The 21,953-nt window shown below is 44.1% G+C and overlaps 1 protein-coding gene across 1 annotated transcript in view; it reads left to right on the forward strand.

The window, feature by feature from the left end:
• Positions 1-21,953, forward strand: part of LOC106569478 (uncharacterized) — a 202,386-nt gene that overhangs the window by 159,985 nt on the left and 20,448 nt on the right. Inside the window, exon 6 of the mRNA XM_014140868.3 lies at positions 7,011-7,192. Coding sequence (XP_013996343.3) covers positions 7,011-7,192 — 182 coding nt within the window. The remainder of the gene's footprint in view (positions 1-7,010; positions 7,193-21,953) is intronic.

Raw genomic sequence — 21,953 nt, forward strand, 5'->3', positions numbered from 1 at the left:
ACTACTGTATCCAGCCTTGCAGTGAGTCACTACTCCTTGCTGTCCTCTTCTCTCTTTTTATTACTACTGTATCCAGCCCTGCAGTGAGTCACTAATCCCTGCTGTCCTCTTCTCTCTTTTTATTACTACTGTATCCATCCCTGAAGTGAGTCACTAATCCTTGCTGACATCTTCTCTCTTTTTATTACTACTATATCCATCCCTGAAGTGAGTCACTACTCCTTGCTGGCCTTTTCTTTATTTTTATTACTACTATATCCATCCCTGAAGTGAGTCACTACTCCTTGCTGTCCTCTTCTCTCTTTTTATTACTACTGTATCCAGCCCTGAAGTGAGTCACTACTCCTTTCTGTCCTTTTCTCTCTTTTTATTACTACTGTATCCAGCCCTGAAGTGAGTCACTACTCCTTGCTGTCCTTTTCTCTCTTTTTATTACTACTGTATCCAGCCCTGAAGTGAGTCACTACTCCTTTCTGTCCTTTTCTCTCTTTTTATTACTACTGTATCCATCCCTGAAGTGAGTCACTACTCCTTGCTGTCCTCTTCTCTCTTTTTATTACTACTGTATCCAGCCCTGAAGTGAGTCACTACTCCTTTCTGTCCTTTTCTCTCTTTTTATTACTACTGTATCCAGCCCTGAAGTGAGTCACTACTCCTTGCTGTCCTTTTCTCTCTTTTTATTACTACTGTATCCAGCCCTGAAGTGAGTCACTACTCCTTGCTGTCCTTTTCTCTCTTTTTATTACTACTGTATCCATCCCTGAAGTGAGTCACTAATCCCTGCTGTCCTCTTCTCTATTTTTATTACTACTGTATCCAGCCTTGCAGTGAGTCACTACTCCATGCTCTCCTCTTCTCTCTTTTTATTACTACTGTATCCAGCCCTGCAGTGAGTCACTACTCCTTGCTGTCTTCTTCTCTCTTTTTATTACTACTGTATCCAGCTCTGAAGTGAGTCACTACTCCCTGCTGTCCTCTTCTCTCTTTTTATTACTACTGTATCCAGCCTTGCAGTGAGTCACTACTCCCTGCTGTCCCCTTCTCTCTTTTTATTACTACTGTATCCAGCCTTGCAGTGAGTCACTACTCCATGCTCTCCTCTTCTCTCTTTTTATTACTACTGTATCCAGCCCTGCAGTGAGTCACTACTCCTTGCTGTCTTCTTCTCTCTTTTTATTACTACTGTATCCAGCCCTCGCAGTGAGTCACTACTCCTTGCTGTCTTCTTCTCTCTTTTTATTACTACTGTATCCAGCCCTCGCAGTGAGTCACTACTCCTTGCTGTCTTCTTCTCTCTTTTTATTACTACTGTATCCAGCCCTGCAGTGAGTCACTACTCCTTGCTGTCTTCTTCTCTCTTTTTATTACTACTGTATCCAGCCCTGCAGTGAGTCACTACTCCTTGCTGTCTTCTTCTCTCTTTTTATTACTACTGTATCCAGCCCTGCAGTGAGTCACTACTCCTTGCTGTCTTCTTCTCTCTTTTTATTACTACTGTATCCAGCCCTGCAGTGAGTCACTACTCCTTGCTGTCTTCTTCTCTCTTTTTATTACTACTGTATCCAGCCCTGCAGTGAGTCACTACTCCTTGCTGTCTTCTTCTCTCTTTTTATTACTACTGTATCCAGCCCTGCAGTGAGTCACTACTCCTTGCTGTCCTCTTCTCTCTTTTTATTACTACTGTATCCAGCTCTGAAGTGAGTCACTAATCCCTGCTGTCCTGTCTTCTCTTCTCTCTTTTCCTTTTCATTTCACAGAATTCACAACCTGTGTCTATTTTACTACTAGTCACCTCCTCTCTCCTTATCTTTCTTTCACTCCCATTCCTCATCCTCTTCCCTCCATCCTCCTCATCCTCCTGTCTCAGTGTGATGTCGCTCTTGAGGTCTTATTTACAGGAATAAACCTGTATTAAACTACAGCCGCCCCTAATTAACTCCCACTGGCTGTCACTTCACTAATCTCCCCATCAACCGTGGCCCGTTTCCACCAATTACCACGCTTTACCTGGGAACCCTGACCAATTGCGGTGTCCGTAAGTGAACCATAGTATAGTGAAGTAGTCTGAGAAAAATAAATAAAAATGTTCTCCTGTGAGGTGAGGGGGATGATGGTGAGGAGCAGAAGGTGTCTGTTAGAAGTAGGTTTGAGCAGAGCACAGTGAAGGACTTCGATTCTCTCTCCTGAGCACAATTACCAGGGCCTGGTGGGGAGCGCTTTATCAGAGAGGCTTAGGACATTGAGCCTGTGTCCCCATCCCTGGAGGCTGCTGGGGTGAGAACGGCTCATAATAATGGCCGGAACGAAGCAAATGGAATGGCATCAAACACTTGAAACCCATGTGTTTGATGTATTTGATACCATTCCACTAACTCCGCTCCAGTCCTTACCACAAGCCTGTTCTCCCCAATTAAGGTGCCACCAACCTCCTTTGGTCCCCATGCTGTTTCACCACAGCACACCATAATGGCCAGAGCCAGGAGAATAAAGACCAGGGGAGATCACATGTTCTGTTCCTTCCTGTCGTTAAGAGGGCTTGATTTTCCTGTTTCAAGTGATGTGTAATTATTGTTGCGTTGGCATCCTGTCCTTTATAATTTGGAGCTATTATTTCCACTCTGTGTCCCTCTCGCCTGGTCCAGTGGATAAGATGAATGATTTCTGTTGCCAGTTTCACTATACATGGTGAGAGGAAAGCTGATAATGACTACTTTACCATCACCATCACACCTCCCCCCATTCACTCAAGCACTTCTACAGCTGTGTGTGTGTGTGTGTGTGTGTGTGTGTGTGTGTGTGTGTGTGTGTGTGTGTGTGTGTGTGTGTGTGTGTGTGTGTGTGTGTGTGTGTGTGTGTGTGTGTGTGTGTGTGTGTGTGTGTGTGTGTGTGTGTGTGTCACTGCTCTTGTGTAACAGCTTTTCTGAGATGTACGATTGCCTTCAAGTAGTATATCGACATACAGACAACTGTTCAAGTTTTGTATGTTAATGAGAGAGAGAGATTTTCTCATCTGTAGAATGTATCTATTTTGGGGTGTCATTAGTAATAGGATTTTTCTGTGTGCTGGTCTGAGTCGTTTTCATTCTGGTGCCCAGTGTCCCAGACGGTTGATTCATAGTCATGGCACATAAGGTGATATGTAATGTTGATTCACTGGCACATGTCCCCTTCAGTAGGCAGGCCCATGCCTTGGCCCAGAGTCTTGTGGGCATAAGCATGCTGAGTTTCATGTTTCACTGCCTTAGAGGATGAATTGTACATTATATACATGGTTTGTTCTTTCTTTATTACAATACAACGAATAGGTATTTATTATTCATAGCCTGTATCTTTTTGCTGACATAGTGCCCAGCCAACCCCACAGGACACCACACCCACACACAGAAGGGACATACGTTTTTCCTGACCAACATGATGAGGAAACAGCGAAAAACATGGGTTTTTGTGGTCAGGAAAAATGATAGGATTGGGATAGGACAAGCTGTTCCTAAATCAGTTGTTAAGCGAAGACAGCTGCTAGAGTGCATGAAGAAGGTGGTCATTGCATGGACCATATGATCAAAGAGCAGGTGAAGGACCAGAGAGAGTAGTTTTCTCTCAAGGGCCACTACAGTCCCCTGAAGGACCACTAAGGGCCCCAGATGATGCTCTTGGATGTTGTACTGCCTCCCCCCCATAGTCCTCATGTTTGTAGTAGAACATAAACACGATTTTTGCTTTCGCCTAATCTTTAAAGTGATGGCTAACATCATATTCTCCCATAATTCATCCTTTGTATCGATTGGATTCAACCTTTTTCCTGTGTTTTGTTGTGAAGGATAACGTCCTTATCTAAAGAACATAAACAGGACAGCACTCTGTTGAATAAACTTAAATGTACATATTTTTATTGCCGCTCGAACGCTTTGCGTATGAGCCCTTCTTCAGCGTGCAAAGGCAATGGCAATCAATGTCACGACAGCAGTACCACACAGGTTAAGGCGTATTGGCCCAATCAAGAGATCCCAGCAGAGGGAGCTGTGGGGGAAACATGGAAATGAAATAAAAATATACTGTAACTATAAACACACAATACAGACACATTATGATGTCATTGCCTAAATGTGTGGCCTACATATTTATAACCTACTACAAATAGCAAAACAAGAAAAAGAGCATTCCTCATCGAGGCCTGCTGGGGCAAGAGTGCTCAAGCAGTCTATCCAATATGTCTCTCTTTGGAGAAGTCATTTATTTCTATCTCTCCCGTAAGTGGCTCCTTCCCCAATTCAATGCTCATATAACGCAAGGCACTTAGTTTATGATTATGGCTATTGAAATGCCTGGCAACAGGGGATTTTTCATCATGGTTGCAAATGGAGCACTTACAGTTGAAGTCGGAAGTTTACAAACACTTAGGCTGGAGTCATTAAAACTCGTTGTTCAACCACTCCGCAAATTTCTTGTTAACAAACTATAGTTTTGGCAAGTCGGTTAGGACATCTACTTTGTGTATGACACAAGTAATTTTTCCACAACTTTTTTACAGACAGATTATTTCACTTATAATTCACTGTATCACAATTCCAGTGGGTCAGCAGTTTACATACACTAAGTTGACTGTACCTTTAAACAGCTTGGAAAATTCCAGAAAATTATGTCATGGTTTTAGAAGCTTCTGATAGGCTAATTGATATAATTTGAGCCAACTGGAGGTGTACCTGTGGATGTATTTCAAGGCCTACCTTCAAACTCACTGCCTCTTTGCTTGACATCATGGGAAAATCCAAAGGAATCAGCCAAGACCTCAGAAAAAATGGTATACCTCCACAAGTCTGGTTCATCCTTGGGAGCAATTTCCAAATGCCTGAAGGTACCATGTTCATCTGTACAAACAATAGTACGCATGTATTAACACCATGGGACCACGCAGCCATCATATTGCTCAGGAAGGGGATGTGTTCTGTCTCCTAGAGATGAACGTACTTTGGTGCGAAAAGTGCAAATCAATCCCAGAACAACAGTAAAGGACCTTGTGAAGATGCTGGAGGAAACAGGTACACAAGTATCTATATCCACAGTAAAACGAGTCCTATATCGACATAACCTGAAAGGCTGCTCAGCGAGGAAGAAGCCATTGCTCCAAAACTGCCATAAAAAAGCCAGACTACGGTTTGCAACTGCACATAGGGACAAAGATTGTACTTTTTGGTGAAATGTCCTCTGGTCTGATGAAACAAAAATAGAACTGTTTGGCCATAATGACCAGGGACTGGTGAACTTCACCAAATAGATGGCATCATGAGGCAGGAAAATTATGTGGATATATTGAAGCAACATCTCAAGACATCAGTCAAGAAGTTAAAGCTTGGTCGCAAATGGGTCTTCCAAATGGACAATGACCCCAAGCATACTTCCAAAGTTGTGGCAAAATGGATTAAGGACAACAAAGTCAAGGTATTGGAGTGGCCATCACAAAGCACTGACCTCAATCCTATAGAAAATGTGTGGGCAGAACTGAAAAAGCGTGTGCAAGCAAGGATGCCTACAAACCTGACTCAGTTACACCAGCTCTGTCAGGAGTAATGGGCCAACTTATTGTGGGAAGCTTGTGGAAAGCTACCCGAAATGTTTGACCCAAGTTAAACAATTTAAAGGCAATGCTAATTGAGTGTATGTAAACTTCTGACCCACTGGGAATGTGATGAAAAAAATAAAAGCTGAAATGAATAATTCTCTCTACTATTATTCTGACATTTCACATTCTTAAAATAAATTGGTGATCCTAACGGACCTAAAACAGGGAATTTTTACTAGGATTAAATGTCAGGAATTGTGAAAAACTGAGTTTAAATGTATTTGGCTAAGGTGAACGTAAAACTTCAGACTTCAACTGTATGCTCACATATCCTTGTCTTAAGTCCACATTTGGCTCTTACCCACATAAAGTCGAGCACATTGTTTATCTTTTCATAACGTCCTTATCTAACTTTTGTCTTGTTCTGATGTGGGTGGATAAATCCTTTATCTTACTCCTTGTGTGTTTGACGTAGTCGTGATGTTGTCTGGCTGAAGTGCTGGCTATCATTTTTACTGTCACAAAGCGCCGCTTACAATGTTATTCTGTCTGAGCCCCGGTGTTTATCTGATTTTTCCACCAATAGCTAGTTGTACTGTAGATAGCTGCTCTGCTGAATGGGCACGTACATTTTGTGTGAGTAAGGCAAAAAGAGCTATCTTTCTTTCTCCCCACCTCCCTCGAACTTGTCACTTGAGTCAGTGGTCCGTATGCAGTAAACGACTGAAGTGAAGTTTAAGGAATGGACTGTGTGTGAGCAATACAAAGTTGTGACTGAGTTAGCTCCTGTACTGCTCTTTTCCAGACAGAGAGTGAGTCATGGGATCGGTGTATTTCACGGTAATATAAACTGTAGCTCCAGCAAAAGGGTATTTTAATGTGGTGATTTAATGTGAAGAGCACTAAAAGGTAAAGGCCCCTGCATGTTTAAACATGACTGAGTGGAGAGGAACCACAGGCTTATTATCTGTCCTTGATGAATAATCAAGCTTGTTAGCGGAGAAGAAATAACAGCAGGAGACAGACACAGTCATTGACATTTGATGAGTCCTCTCTATCTCTATCTCGCCTCACCAAACACAAACAACATAAACAAGATAAACAAGTGCTGTGTAACCTTCAGTGCCTGTGATGTCGCTGTCTCCTACCACGCCCTCTTTTCTCTCTCTATCCCCCTTTTTTCCCTCAGCCCCTCCTCCCTGTTGTACAGTACATCAAATACCTTATCTAAATCTCTCTTTTTTCCTTCCTTCCTTCCTTCCTTCCTTCCTTCCTTCCTTCCTTCCTTCCTTCCTTCCTTCCTTCCTTCCTTCCTTCCTTCCTTCCTTCCTTCCTTCCTTCCTTCCTTCCTTCCTTCCTTCCTTCCTTTCTTTCTTTCTTTCTTTCTTTCTTTCTTTCTTTCTTTCTTTCTTTCTTTCTTTCTTTCTTCTTCCTTCCTCCTCCCTCTCTCCAGGTATGTGGTCCTTCTCCGTGTCAGAGCTGGCTGTTCTGGGGGCGGAGGTGGGCCGTATCTCAGCAACAGATGCTGACCTAGGCGACAACGCCAAGCTGGAATATACCGTCCTGGAAGGAGAGACGGGGGACACCTTCAACATCAGCGGAACGAACCAAGAGGCTGTGATTACCCTGAACAAGGTGAGAGGGAAGAGGTATGTAGGAGTGAGCGAGGGAGCATGTTGGGTGTCAGCCGACAGAGAGGGATGGAGGGAACGAGGGAGGGCAGAACAGGATGGAATAATGGAACAGATGATGAGAAGGAGGAGAGGAGGACACAGGAGAGCCTGTTGATTTGGCCTGTTCTCCCTCAAAACGCTCCAGAGAAGCTGTGCAGTCACTGCTATGCTGGATAGATATATATCTAGTGTTTTCTCTGTGAGTCAGATGGCCATATCTGTGTGTGTGCTTGTTGAATCAGCTCATTTCCATTGATGCTGTCTGATTCTAGATGATTCCCACTAGAACTGACTGTCACTCTGGGTTATCACACAAGCAACTCCAATAACGAAGTGTGGTTGGTGATGAGAGCTGACCCTCGGTGTGTGTGTTGCGTGTTACATGTGTGTGTTGTGTGTTATATGTGTGTGTTGCATGTTATGTGTGTGTGTTGCGTGTTACATGTGTCTGTGTGTGTGTTGCATGTTACGTGTGTGTGTGTGTTTCGTGTGTGTGCGTGTCTCACACCTGTGCGTAGGCCTCTCATGTGTGATGCAGACGTTGACTGACATCAATAGCAGCAAACCAAAGACCTCTAGTCTGTCTCAGACATGAAATATGCTATTTGAAGCTGAATTAGCCTTTCAAAAGGCACAGGCAGTGTGTGAGTGTTAAAAATATACCCTGCTCTTTAATATAGCCTGCCACTTAGATCTGAGATAAGAGAGAATCTGACGCACCTCTAGTGGTCATCCAGTGTGAATGCTGAGTGAGTGTGTGGATTTGTGTTTTTGTGTCTTTGAGTAGTTTAATCTGTGTGTGTGTGTGTGTGGTGTGCATGTGTGTTTGTCACTGTGACAGCCCCCCCCCTCCCCCCAGGGTTTGTGAGGTGAGTTAAAAATGCCTTGGCTGGAAGTTGTACTGGATTTCCAGGCCCTGGGATGTGTTACTTTGATAAGAGAAAGAGTAGAGGGAGGGGGAAGAGAGAGAAGTGAGGGAAAGGGTGTGGATAGGAGGGGGTGGAGGGAGGGGTACGGAGAGAGAGTGGTAGCAGGGAGGAAAAGAGAGTAAGGGAGAGTGAAATTAGCGAGGCAGCCAGAACAAAAACAGCAGGAAGAGAGAGAGAGAGAGAGTGAAAGAGAGAGACAATGAGGCAGAACAACACATCCAAAGGAAGACAGGCAGGCTGAAAAAGAGTTTTTTTTGAGCTGCAGAGAGTTTGAGAGGGAGAGAGGAAACAACATAGAGAGGATGTCTAAGCAGCATCCTGCAGAGAGAGATAGAAGTGATCAATTCACTGTGTGCTCAGTGACTGGAGAAATGACAGGGAAAATGACATGAAAACAAATAAACACCTCCACTCACCTCTTTTTCCTATCTCCCCTCACCTCCTTCCCCTATCTCCCCTCACCTCCTTCCCCTATCTCCCCTCACCTCCTTCCCCTATCTCCCCTCACCTCCTTCCCCTATCTCCCCTCGGATTCAGACGCCACACAAAACCTACAATTACTCTTCCAACATGGAGCTTTTATCTCACTTCTCCCCCCAAAATATTATTATAGCATGAAATAGAAGAGACTGAGCAAAAATTATTTTACGGCTGTCGTCTCTAGGGCTCTTTAATATCGGCTCAGGGAATATAAGGTTTTCAATGTAAAAGGGGGAGAATAAGAATGGTGGGCAGGCGGTGGCTAGGTAAGTAGGTGGGTATACAGCAGTAAGGTAGGCAGGCGGTGGCTAGGTAGGTAGGTAGGTAGGTAGGTAGGTAGGTAGGTAGGTAGGTAGGTAGGTAGGTAGGTAGGTAGGTAGGTAGGTAGGTAGGTAGGTAGGTAGGTAGGTAGGTAGGTAGGTAGGTAGGTAGGTAGGTAGGTAGGTAGGTAGGTATACAGTAGGTAGGTGGGTAGGTGGGTGTACAGTAGGTAGGTGGGTAGGTAGGTATACAGTAGGTAGGTGGGTATACAGAGGTAGGTGTGTATACAGTAGGTAGGTGGGTAGGTAGGTGTACAGTAGGTAGGTGGGTAGGTAGGTATACAGAAGGTAAATGGGTATACAGAGTCAGGTGGGTATACAGTAGGTAGGTGGGTAGGTAGGTGTACAGTAGGTAGGTGGGTAGGTAGGTATACAGTAGGTAGGTAGGTAGGTAGATAGGTAGGTAGGTAGGTAGGTAGGTATACAGTAGGTAGGTGGGTAGGTAGGTGGGTGTACAGTAGGTAGGTGGGTAGGTAGGTATACAGTAGGTAGGTGGGTATACAGTAGGTAGGTGGGTATACAGTAGGTAGGTGGGTAGGTAGGTGTACAGTAGGTAGGCGGGTAGGTAGGTATACAGTAGGTAGGTAGGTAGGTGTACAGTAGGTAGGTGGGTAGGTAGGTGGGTGTACAGTAGGTAGGTGGGTAGGTAGGTATACAGTAGGTGGGTGGGTATACAGTAGGTAGGTGGGTAGGTGGGTTTACAGTAGGTAGGTAGGTAGGTGATATACAGTAGGTAGGTGGGTAGGTGGATATACAGTAGGTAGGTGGGTATACTGTAGGTAGGTGGGTATACAGTAGATAGGTGGGTAGGTGGATATACCTACTGTATATCCACCTACCCACCTACCTACTGTATACCCAGTAGGTAGGTGGGTATACAGTAGGTAGGTGGGCAGGCGGTGGCTATGTAGGTAGGTAGGTAGGCAGTAGGTAGGTGGGTATACAGTAGGTAGCGGGGTATACAATAGGTGGGTGGGTAGGTGGGTATACAGAAGGTAGCTGGGTAGGTAGGTATACAGTAGGTAGCTGGGTAGGTAGGTATACAGTAGGTAGGTCAGTAGGTGGGTATACAGTAGGTAGGTGGGTATACAGTAGGTAGGTCGGTAGGTGGATATACAGTAGGTAGGTGGGTATACAGTAGGTAACTGGGTGGGTAGGTATACAGTAGGTAGGTAGGTAGGTGGATATACAGTAGGTAGGTGGGTATACAGTAGGTAACTGGGTAGGTAGGTATACAGTAGGTAGGTGGGTAGGTGGGTATACAGTAGGTAGGTGGGTATACAGTAGGTAGTTCGGTAGGTGGATATACAGTAGGTAGGTAGGTGGGTATATAGTAGGTAGGTAGGTGGGTATACAGTAGGTAGGTAGGTATACCGTAGGTAGGTGGGTATACAGGAGGTAGGTGGGTATGTGGAATATACACTAGGTAGCTGGGTAGGTAGGTTTGCAGTAGGTAGGTGGGTATACATTAGGTAGGTTGGTAGGTAGGTATACAGTAGGTAGGTGGGTAGGTAGGTATACAGTAGAGGTGGGTATACAGTAGTTGGGTGGGTATATAGTAGGTAGGTGGTAGGTAGGTTTACAGTAGGTGGGTGGGTATACAGTAGCTGGGTGGGTAGGTGGGTATACAGTAGGTAGCTGGGTAGGTAGGTTTGCAGTAGATGGGTGGGTATACAGTAGCTGGGTGGGTAGGTAGGTATACAGTAGGTAGCTGGGTAGGTAGGTATACAGTAGGTAGGTAGGTATACAGTATGTATGTGGGTAGGTGGGTATACAGTAGGTAACTGGGTAGGTTAGTATACAGTAGGTGGGTAAGTGGGTATACAGTAGGTAGGTGGGTAGGTGGGTATACAGTGTGTAGCTGGGTAGGTAGGTTTGCAGTAGATAGGTCGGTATACATTAGGTAGGAGGGTAGGTAGGTGTACAGTAGGTAGGTGGGTACAATGTAGGTAGGTGGGTAGATAGGTTTACAGTAGGTGGGTATACAGTAGGTAGGTGGGCAGGCGGTGGCTATGTAGGTAGGTAGGTAGGTAGGTAGGTAGGTAGGTAGGTAGGTAGGTAGGTAGGTAGGTAGGTAGGTAGGTAGGTAGGTAGGTAGGTAGGTAGGTAGGTAGGTAGACAGTAGGTAGGTGCGTATACAGTAGGTAGTGGGGTATACAGTAGGTGGGTGGGTAGGTGCGTATACAGTAGGTAGGTGGGGTATACCGTAGGTTGGGGGGTATACAGTAGGTAGGTGGGTATACAGTAGGTGGGTGTGTAGGTGGGTATACCGTAGGTGGTGGGGGGGGGTATACAGTAGGTAGGTGGGTATACAGTAGGTGGGTGTGTAGGTGGGTATACAGTAGGTGAGTGGGTATACAGTAGGTAGGTGGGTAGGTGGGTAGACAGTAGGTAGGTAGGTGGGTATACAGTAGGTAGGTGGGTATACCGTAGGTAGGGGGTTATACAGTAGGTAGGTGGGTAGGTGGGTATACAGTAGGTAGGTAGGGAGGTGGGTATACAGTAGAGAGGTGGGTAGGTGGGTATACAGTAGATAGCTGGGTAGGTAGGTTTGCAGTAGGTAGGTGGGTATACATTAGGTAGTAGGGTAGGTAGGTATACATTAGGTAGGAGGGTAGGTGGGTATACATTGGGTAGGAGAGGGTAGATAGGTACACAGTAGGTGGGAGGGTAGGTAGGTATACAGTAGAGGTGGGTATACAGTAGGTAGGTGGGTATACAGTCTGTATGTGGGTAGGTAGGTATACAGTAGGTAGCTGGGTAGGTTAGTATACAATAGGTAGGTGGGTAGGGGGGTATACAGTAGGTAGGTGGGTAGGTAGATAATTATACAGTAGGTAGGTAGGTGGGTATACAGTAGGTAGGTGGGTAGATGAGTATACAGTGTGTAGCTGGGTAGGTAGGTTTGCAGGTCGGTATACATTAGGTAGGAGGGTATGTTGGTGTACAGTAGGTAGGTGGGTAGGTAGGTATACAGTAGGTAGGTAGGTAGTTATACAGTAGGTAGGTGGGTAGGTAGGTATACAGTGTGTAGCTGGGTAGGTAGGTTTGCAGTAGGTAGGTCGGTATACATTAGGTAGGAGGGTAGGTAGGTGTACAGTAGGTAGGTGGATAGGTAGGTAGGTATACAGTAGGTAGGTAGGTAGGTGGATATACAGTAGGTTGGTTGGTAGGTTGGTATACAGTAGATAGGTGGGTAGATGGATATACAGTAAGTAGGTGGGTAGATGGATATACAGTAGGTAGGTAGGTAGGTAGGTAGGTGGATGTACAGTCCGTAGGTGGGTAGGTGGATATACAGTACGTAGCTGGGTATACATTAGGTAGGTGGATATACAGTAGGTAGGTGGGTAGGTTGATATACCTACTATATATCCACCTACCTACTGTATACCCAGTAGGTAGGTGGGTATACGGTAGGTAGGTGGGTACACAGTAGGTAGGTGGGTAGGTAGGTTTACAGTAGGTTGGTGGGTATACAGTAGGTTGGTGGGTAAGTAGGTATACAGTAGGTATATGGGTAGGTAGGTGTACAGTAGGTAGGTGGGGGTAGGCGTAGGTAGGGGGTTCAGTAGGTAACTGTGTAGGTAGGTATACTGTACGTAGGTGGGTAGGTGGATATACAGTAGATCGGTGGGTATACAGTTGGTAGGTGGGTAGGTAGGTGGATTTGCAGTCGGTTGGTGGGTAGGTGAATATACAGTAGGTTGGTAGGTGGGTATGCAGTAGGTAGGTGGTATACTGTAGGTAGGTGTGTAGCTGGGTATACAATAGGTAGCGGGTGGGTCAGTGGTGAGGGTATACAGTAGGTAGATGGGTATACAGTAGGTAGGTGGGTAGGTGGGTAAACAGTAGGTAGTTTGGTAGGTGGGTATACAATAGGTAGGTGGGTATACAGTAGTTAGGTATACAGTAGGTAGGTGGGTATACAGTAGGTAGGTAGGTTTACAGAAGGTAGGTGGGTAAGTGGGTATACAGTAGGTAGGTGGGTATACAGTAGGTAGATGGGCAGGCGGTGGCTATGACGGTAGGTAGGTATACAGTAGGTAGGTGGGTAGGTAGGGATACAATAGGTAGGTGGGTATACAGTAGGTAGGTGGGTAGGTAGGTTTACAGTAGGTAGGTGGGTAGGTACTTATACAGTAGGTAGGTGTGTATACAGTAGGTAGTTCGGTAGGTGGGTAAACAATAGGTAGGTGGGTATACAATAGGTAGGTGGGTATACAGTAGTTAGGTTTTCAGTAGCTAGGTAGGTATACAGTAGGTAGGTAGGTTTACAGAAGGTAGGTGGGTAAGTGGGTAGGTAGGTATACAGTAGGTAGATGGGCATACAGTAGGTAGGTGGGTAAACAGTAGGTAGGTGGGTAGGTGGGTATACAATAGGTTGGTGGGTATACAGTAGGTAGGTATACAGTCGGTATATGGGTATTCAGTAGCTGGGTAGGTGGATTTGCAGTCGGTTGGTGGGTAGGTAAATATACAGTAGGTTGGTAGGTGGGTATGCAGTAGATAGGTGGTATACAGTAGGTAGGTGTGTAGCTGGGTATACAATAGGTAGCTGGGTATGTAGGTATACAGTAGGTAGATGGGTATACAGTAGGTAGGTGGGTAGGTGGGTAAACAGTAGGTAGTTTGGTAGGTGGGTATACAATAGGTAGGTGGGTATACAGTAGTTAGGTATACAGTAGGTAGGTGGGTATACAGTAGGTAGGTAGGTTTACAGAAGGTAGGTGGGTAAGTGGGTATACAGTAGGTAGGTGGGTATACAGTAGGTAGATGGGCAGGCGGTGGCTATGACGGTAGGTAGGTATACAGTAGGTAGGTGGGTAGGTAGGTATACAATAGGTAGGTGGGTATACAGTAGGTAGGTGGGTAGGTGGGTTTACAGTAGGTAGGTGGGTAGGTACTTATACAGTAGGTAGGTGTGTATACAGAAGGTAGTTCGGTAGGTGGGTAAACAATAGGTAGGTGGGTATACAATAGGTAGGTGGGTATACAGTAGTTAGGTTTTCAGTAGCTAGGTAGGTATACAGTAGGTAGGTAGGTTTACAGAAGGTAGGTGGGTAAGTGGGTAGGTAGGTATACAGTAGGTAGATGGGCATACAGTAGGTAGGTGGGTAAACAGTAGGTAGGTGGGTAGGTGGGTATACAATAGGTTGGTGGGTATACAGTAGGTAGGTATACAGTCGGTATATGGGTATTCAGTAGCTGGGTAGGTATACAGTAGGTAGGTAGGTTTACAGTAGGTAGGTAGGTTTACAGTACGTAGGTGGGTATACAGTAGGTAGGTAGGTTTATAGTAGATAGGTAGATTTACAGTAGGTAGGTAGGTTTACAGTAGGAAGGTAGGTTTACAGTAGGTAGGTGGGTATACAGTAGGTAGGTAGGTTTATAGTAGTTAGGTAGATTTACAGTAGGTAGGTGGGTTTACAGTAGGTAGGTAGGTATACAGTAGGTAGGTGGGTATATAGTAGGTAGGTGGGTGGGTGTAGCTGAGAAGAAGATTTGATGAGGTTAAAAGCGATTTAGCAATTCAGGGAATCCACGCACAAGTAATTTAATAAATGAAAGATACTACTCTACCAGAATTAAAATAAACAAAGCGTAAAATTAGAGCTATGCTTCCTCCATGATTTACACCCTGTTAAACAAAAAGAAACCATGCAGTATGTTGGGGTATGTGTTGTAGGGGTGGGTGTGTGTGTGTTAAGTGTGTGTTTACTGACTCACTCACTGTCTCCATGGCCAGATTGTCTGCATGCGTGTGCGTGAGTGTGTGTGTGTGTGTGCATGTGTGTGTGTGTGTGTGTGCAGTGGAAATGTTTTAGAAAACTGTGAGGGATTTTGTGGAAAGAGATGATCTTTTACCCTTAAGAGGAAAATATTTTCAACTGGAACAATTTCTGCTACCACTGAGTCTGACCTCCCGGCTCCTCTCACAGCTGTGGGCAGTATCTTTTTACCATTGATCTTAGACTTACAGACACACACCCAGCCACACAGGAACACACACATACACTCTGTTGATCTTGCAGCTCTCCCTGTTAACACTCAGTGGAATGAGTAAAAAGGTGTGAAGGCATACAGTGATTCATTTAAAGTGATTCATTTAAAAAAGGGACAAACTGTGGCGCCTAAAAGACTGAGGTTCAGCACTGTGGGATGTGACAGGAGACAGAGAGGCAGGTGGGGAGGAAGGCAGAAGGAGAAAGAGAGAGTGAGTGTGTGTGTGTGTGTGTGTGTGTGCATGCACGCTTACGTACATGCATGCTTGTGTGCACGTGTGTGTGTATGTGTACATGCATGCATGTGCGTGTGTGTATGTATCTGTCAGAGAGAGACAGGGACAGGCCCATGGGCAGTGGTGGAGAGGTGGGGTGAGGTGAGGGTGGTGGAGGGTTAGCCAGGGACGTGCAGGGGAAGCTGGGTCATTAACACTCTGGCAGTCAGTTTGGGTAAAGACTGGAGACTGCCCGTCTCTTATCACTGCTTATTCGCAGACAATCTCATAGGACCACAACAAACTGTCTATCTCCCCTCTCTCTCCCTCTGTCACCCCCTCACTCCTCCTTCTCCTCTCCTCTTTTCTCCGGGGCCATTTTGTAGGATACTAGCTGTTTTTGTCTCAGTCTGACTCATTGTTGTGATGATTTCTCTAAATTGCCTGGGCTCAAGTCACTGTAATTCAACCTCTAAACGGTGGCTGGGGATTTGAACACAGACAACTATCCATTTATCAGCTTATATGAGCAAACTGGGAGTCCATTTATTTTGTGGTTTTTTTTATGGGGTTTTCTGAGGGGAGTGGTTTGAGATGAGATCTAGTCCCTGTACACACAGGCCTAACACAGACAAAGTGAGTGTTCAAAACCATTACAATGTGGTTGGAATTGAGAAATACATTTTGGTTTCCAATCTCTCAAGGCTTAAATAAGACCACTGCGTCAGTCTAAAGTACAGGTCAACAGGGTCAGCAAGACAATCCCACTAATGTACTTGAAGCATCAAGTGAACTGAGTTATTCCAGAGATAGAGATGGTCTAGTGTCCACCCTAATAATGGGAGTTGTTGTCTGTGAGAAGGCTGGCCGATGCCTTTCACATAAAAAGATTTTCACTAAAAGCAGTTTCTTCTCAAAATTAGAGATTTATTTTTGATAAATACAAAATAGGCTAGAGAATGTCAGTTGAAATTGCTAAAAGGTTAAAACAAGGATTAAAGATTGACACCTAAAACAAACAGGTTTTCCTTGCTCACCTCGAACTCAAACTGGGAGTCTCCAATAAACATTGAAACATCTGCAGCTCATTAGCTTAGTTAGTGGGAGGAGCCTACAATGAACAATTAACCAACCTGTGCTGACACAAACATTCTTCACACACATTCAATTAAAGACAATCAACTGGTTCAGGTGAAATGGTGGAAAAGATATCACTACTATGGCAAGATGAAATGGTAATGGAAAACAGGGCCCTATACAGTGCATTCGGAAAGTATTCAGGCCTCTTCACTTTTTCCATATTTTGTTACTGCCTTATTCTAAAATGGATTAAATAAAAATGTTCCTCATCAATCTACACACAATACTCCATAATGACAAAGTGAAAACAGGTTTTTAGAAATGTTAGCAAATTTATTACAAATAAAAAACAGAGATACCTTATTTACATAAGTAATCAGACCCTTTGCTATGAGACTTGAAATTGAGCTCAGGTGCATCCTGTTTCCATGAATCATCCTGGAGATGTTTCTACGACTTGATTGGAGTCCACCTGTGGTAAATTCAATTGATTGGACATGATTTGGAAAGGCACCCACCTGTCTAAATAAGATCCCACAGTTGACAGTGCATGTCAGAGGTCAAAGGAATTGTCCGTAGAGAGCCAAGACAGGATTTTGTTGAGGCACAGATCTGGGGAATGGTAGCAAAACATTTCTGCAGCATTGAAGTTCCCCAAGAACATAGTGGCCTCCATCATTCTTAAATAGAAGAAGTTTGGAACCACCAAGACTCTTCCTGGAGCTGGCCGCCCAGCCAAACTGAGCAATCGGGGGAGAAAGGACTTGGTCAGGGAGGTTACCAAGAACCTGATGGTCACTCTGACAGAGTTAATCTGTGGAGATGGGAGAACCTTCCAGAAGGACAACCATCTCTGCAGCACTCCACCAATCAGGCCTTTATGGTAGAGTGGCCAGATGGAAGCCACTCCTCAGTAAAAGGCACATGACAGCATGTTTGGAGTTGGCCAAAAGGCACCTAAAGGACTCGCAGACCATGAGAAACAAGGTTCCCTGGTCTGATGAAACCAAGATTGAACTATTTGGCCTGAATGTCAAGCATCACGTCTGAAGGAAACCAGGCACTGCTCATCACCTGGCCAATTCCATCCCTACAGTGAAGCATGGTGGTGGCAGCATCATGCTGTGGGGATGCTTTTCAGCGGCAGGGACTGGGAAACTAGTCAGGATCGAGGGAAAAATGAACGGAGAAAAGTACCGAGATCTAATGACAACCTGCTCCAGACCGCTCAGGACCTCAGACTGGGGGAGAACGTTCACCTTCCAACAGGACAAATACCCTGAGCACACAGCCAAGATAACGCAGGAGTGGCTTCAGGACAAGTCTCTGAATGTCCTTGAGTGGCCCAGCCAGAGCCCGGACTTGAACCCAATCAAACTTCTCTGAAGAGACCTGAAAATAGCTGTGCAGTGACGCTCCCTATCCAGCCTGACAGAGCTTGAGAGGATCTGCAGAGAAGAATGGGAGAAACTCCCCAAATACAGGTGTGCCAAGCTTCTAGCATCATAACCAAGAAGACTCAAGGCTGTAATCGCTGCCAAAGGTGCTTCAACAAAGTACTGAGTAAATAGTCTGTATACTTATGTAAATGTGATATTTTAGTTTTTTATTTGTAATACATTCGTCCCCAATGCAACCTGTTTTCGCTTTGTCATTGTGGGGTATTGTGTGTAGATTGATGAGGGGGAAAAAACTATTTAATCCATTTTAGAATACGGCTGTAATGTAATAAAATGTGGAAAAAGTGAAGGGGTCTGAATACATTCCGAATGCACTGTACAAAAATGTACTCAGAAATATACATACAGTTCCTTCAGAAAGTATTCACACCCCTTGACTTTCCACATTTTGTTGTGTTACAGCCTGTATTAAAAATATATTAAATTGAGATTTTGTCACACACCATAATGTCAAAGTGGAATTATGTTTTTTTTTTTTTAAACAGACATTGAATATTCCTTTGAGCATGGTGAAGTTATTAATTACCCTTTGGCTGGTGTATCAATACACACAGTCACTACAAAGATACAGGCGTCCTTCCTAACTCAGTTACTGGAGAGGAAGGAACCCGCTTAGGGATTTCACCTTGAGGCCAATGGTGACTTTTTAAAATGTGTGCAGAGTTTAATGGCTGTGATATGAGAAAATTGAGGATGGATCAACAACATTGTAGTTACAGTGGCTTGTGGCACCCCCCTTGCCTTACAGTGGCACCCCCCTTGCCTTACAACCTGGAATTAAAATTGATTTTTGGGGGGATTTGTATCATTTGATTTACACAACATGCCTACCACTTTGAAGAGGCAAAATATTTTTTATTATGAAACAAACAAGAAATAAGACAGAAAAACTGAACTTGAGTGTGCATAACTATTCATCCCCCCAAAGTCAATACTTTGTAGAGCCACCTTTTGCAGCAATTACAGCTGCAAGTCTCTTGGGGTATGTCTCTATAATCTTGGCACATCTAGCCACTGGGATGTTTTCCCATTCTTCAAGGCAAAACTGCTCCAGCTCCTTCAAGTTGGATGGGTTCCGCTGGTGTACAGCAATCTTTTAGTCATACCACAGATTCTCAATTGGATTGAGGTCTGGGCTTTGACTAGGCCATTCCAAGACATTTAAATGTTTCCCCTAAAACCACTCGAGTGTTGCTTTAGCAGTATGCATTGGGTCATTGTCCTGTTGGAAGGTGAACCTCCGTCCCAGTCTCAAAGACTGAAACAGGTTTCCCTCAAGAATTTCCCTGTATTTAGCACCATCCATCATTCCTTCAATTCTGACCAGTTTCCCAGTCCCTGCCAAATGCCATGCTTCACTGCGGGGATGGTGAACTTGGGGTAATGAGGGGTGTTGGGTTTGCGCCAGACATAGCGTTTTCCTTGATGGCCAAAAAGCTCAATTTTAGTCTCATCTGACCAGAGTACCTTCTTCCATATGTTTGGGGAGTCTCCCACATGCCTTTTGGCGAACACCAAACATGCCCAGCTCTGTGGAGTGTACGGCTTAAAGTGGTCCTATGGACAGATACTCTAATCTCCGCTGTGGAGCTTTGCAGCTCCTTCAGGGTTATCTTTGGTCTCTTTGTTGCCTCTCTTATTAATGCCCTGCTTGCCTGGTCCGTGAGTTTTGGTGGGTGCCACTCCATTGGCAGGTTTGTTGTGGTGCCATATTCTTTCCATTTTTTAATAATGGATTTGATGGTGCTCCGTGGGATGTTCAAAGTTTTGGATATTTTTTTATAACTCAACCCTGATCTGTACTTCTCCACAACTTTGTCCCTGACCTGTTTGGAGAGTTCCTTGGTTTTCGTAGTGCTGCTTGCTTGGTTGTTTCCCTTGCTTAGTGGTGTTGCAGACTCTGGGGGGATGTGGGGATGTTTCAGAACAGGTGTATATATACTGAGATCATATGACAGATCATGTGACACTTAGATTGCACACAGGTGGACTTTATTTAAACTAATTATGCGACTTCTGAAGGTAATTGGTTGCACCAGATCTTATTTAGGGGCTTCATAGCAAAGGGGTCAATACATATGCACGCACCACTTTTCTGTTTTTTATTTTTTAGAATTGTTTTTATTAAGTTATTTTTTAAATTTCACTTCACCAATTTGGACTATTTTGTGTATGTCCTTTACATGAAATCCACATAAAAATCCATTTAAAAAACAGGTTGTAATGTAACAAAATAGGAAAAACGCCCAGGGGTGTGAATACTTTTGCAAGGCACTGTACTCCACAATACTAACCTAATTGACAGAGTGAAAAGAAGGAAGCTTGTACAGAATACAAATATTCCAAAACATGCATCCAGTTTGCAACAAGGCACTAAAGTAATACTGTGAAAAATGTGAAAAAGCAATTCACTTTTTGTCCTGAATTCAAAGTGTTATGTTTGTGGCAAATCCAATACAACACATTACTGAGTACAACTCTCCATATTTTCAAGCATAGTGGTGGCTGCATCATCTTATGAGTCATCTTTTAATCGTTCAGGACTGGGGAGTTTTTCAGGATAAAAAATAAACAGAATGGAGATAAGCACAGGCAAAATCCTAGAGGAAAACCTGGTTCAGTCTGCGTTTCACCAGACACTGGGAGATTAATGAACCTTTCTGCAGGACAATAACTTAAAACACAAAGCCAAATCTACACTGGAGTATCCTACAAAGAAGACGGTGAATGTTCCAGTGTGATGGAGTTACAGTTTTAACTTCAATCTATTTTAACATCTATGGCAAGACCTACAAATGGTTCTCTAGCAATGATCAACAACCAATTTGACAGAGCTTGAAGAATTTTGAAAAGAATAATTGGCAAATGTTGCACAATCCAGGTGTGGAAAGCCCTGAGAGACTTACCCGCTTAGCTGTCTGCTTATCACTTTATTCCTGCCTCTTCCCTTTCTGGTTATTCTAAGCCAGGAATCATCAACTAGATTCAACCGCTGGCCAATTTTTTTTCTTGAGCGGATGGTCTGGGGGCCGCAACATAATTACAAATAGTTTATAGACTGCAAATTGACCCCAATAAACCCAAACAGATATAATGTTTGACTAAAGCATAATAATTTTAAACCTTGCTTACATTTGTATACGATCATGTGTTTCTCTATTATGTGTGAAAATACTTGGGAACCAGATTTCTTAAATTCAAATCACTTGGGGCTGATTTCTTGGTGTTTTTACAGTCTTATGTCCAAATCCCCAAAATCTTTGTTTATTTGCTCAGAAAGCTTGGGGGTGCAGATAAAACCACCTGCCGGCCACCATTTGGGGAACACTGATCTAAGGTTTACAGTATGGGTTTCTTCACCGTAAACAACAAGTAGTTTCTTGTTACTACTCTGCATTGCTGCCTCCCAGTGGTAACTATAACAGCTGTAATCAAAAAGAGTTAATTTACATGATACCCTGTACTTACACGTGATAGTATGTGGTCAGGAAGAAAAAGACTGAAGGAAGCCTCAGCATAAATCACAAACTGACCTTTAGAGCCCTTATCCCCCTAGGCAGTTTTAGGAATGTGTAACCTAGTCTGTTACCGGGCAGGGTGGAGCTATTACCATATTGTGTATACCTATCCAAGCCTTTAACATGTGCCTAATGGAAGTGGCTAGCTGGCTCTATCCCAGAGTGTGCTGACTACACAGCTGCATGCTACACAAGCCTATTACCCACACTGATCCTGAGCAACATTTGGAGTTGAATGGGAAATATACAGTGTACTACATCGTATAGAACGATCATTAACACGTCTTCTCCCAATATCCCCATTCTCCCATTTGGGGGTATGAGTTGTGTAAACCTGCTACTAGTGTGTCTGTGATTCCACCTGGAGACACTTTGATTCCATTGGTTAGACGTTATTTCCATATGCTTTCACTTTAAATGGCTGGCTAATCCACGGTCACCGCTAGCAGCACTCTGAGGATTATCTGTGTTGTTTTCTCACAGAGAAGAGAGATTGTGCTAATCTCCTCAGAGAGAGGGAGAGCGAGGAAGAGAGATAATGGGACATAGGATAGAAAGGAAAAGAGGGAAAAGGGGAATAGAAGAGGGAGGGAGGAAGGAAGAGAGTATGAGTAGAGGAGGGAGAGAGAGTTAAAGAAATACAGTTGAAGTCGGAAGTTTACATACACTTAGGTTGGAGCCATTAAAACTCATTTTTCAACCACTCCACAAATTTC

This window comes from Salmo salar, chromosome 14, assembly GCF_965601325.2.
Source record: "Salmo salar chromosome 14, fSalSal1, whole genome shotgun sequence".
Classification (NCBI taxonomy): Eukaryota; Metazoa; Chordata; class Actinopteri; order Salmoniformes; family Salmonidae; genus Salmo; species Salmo salar.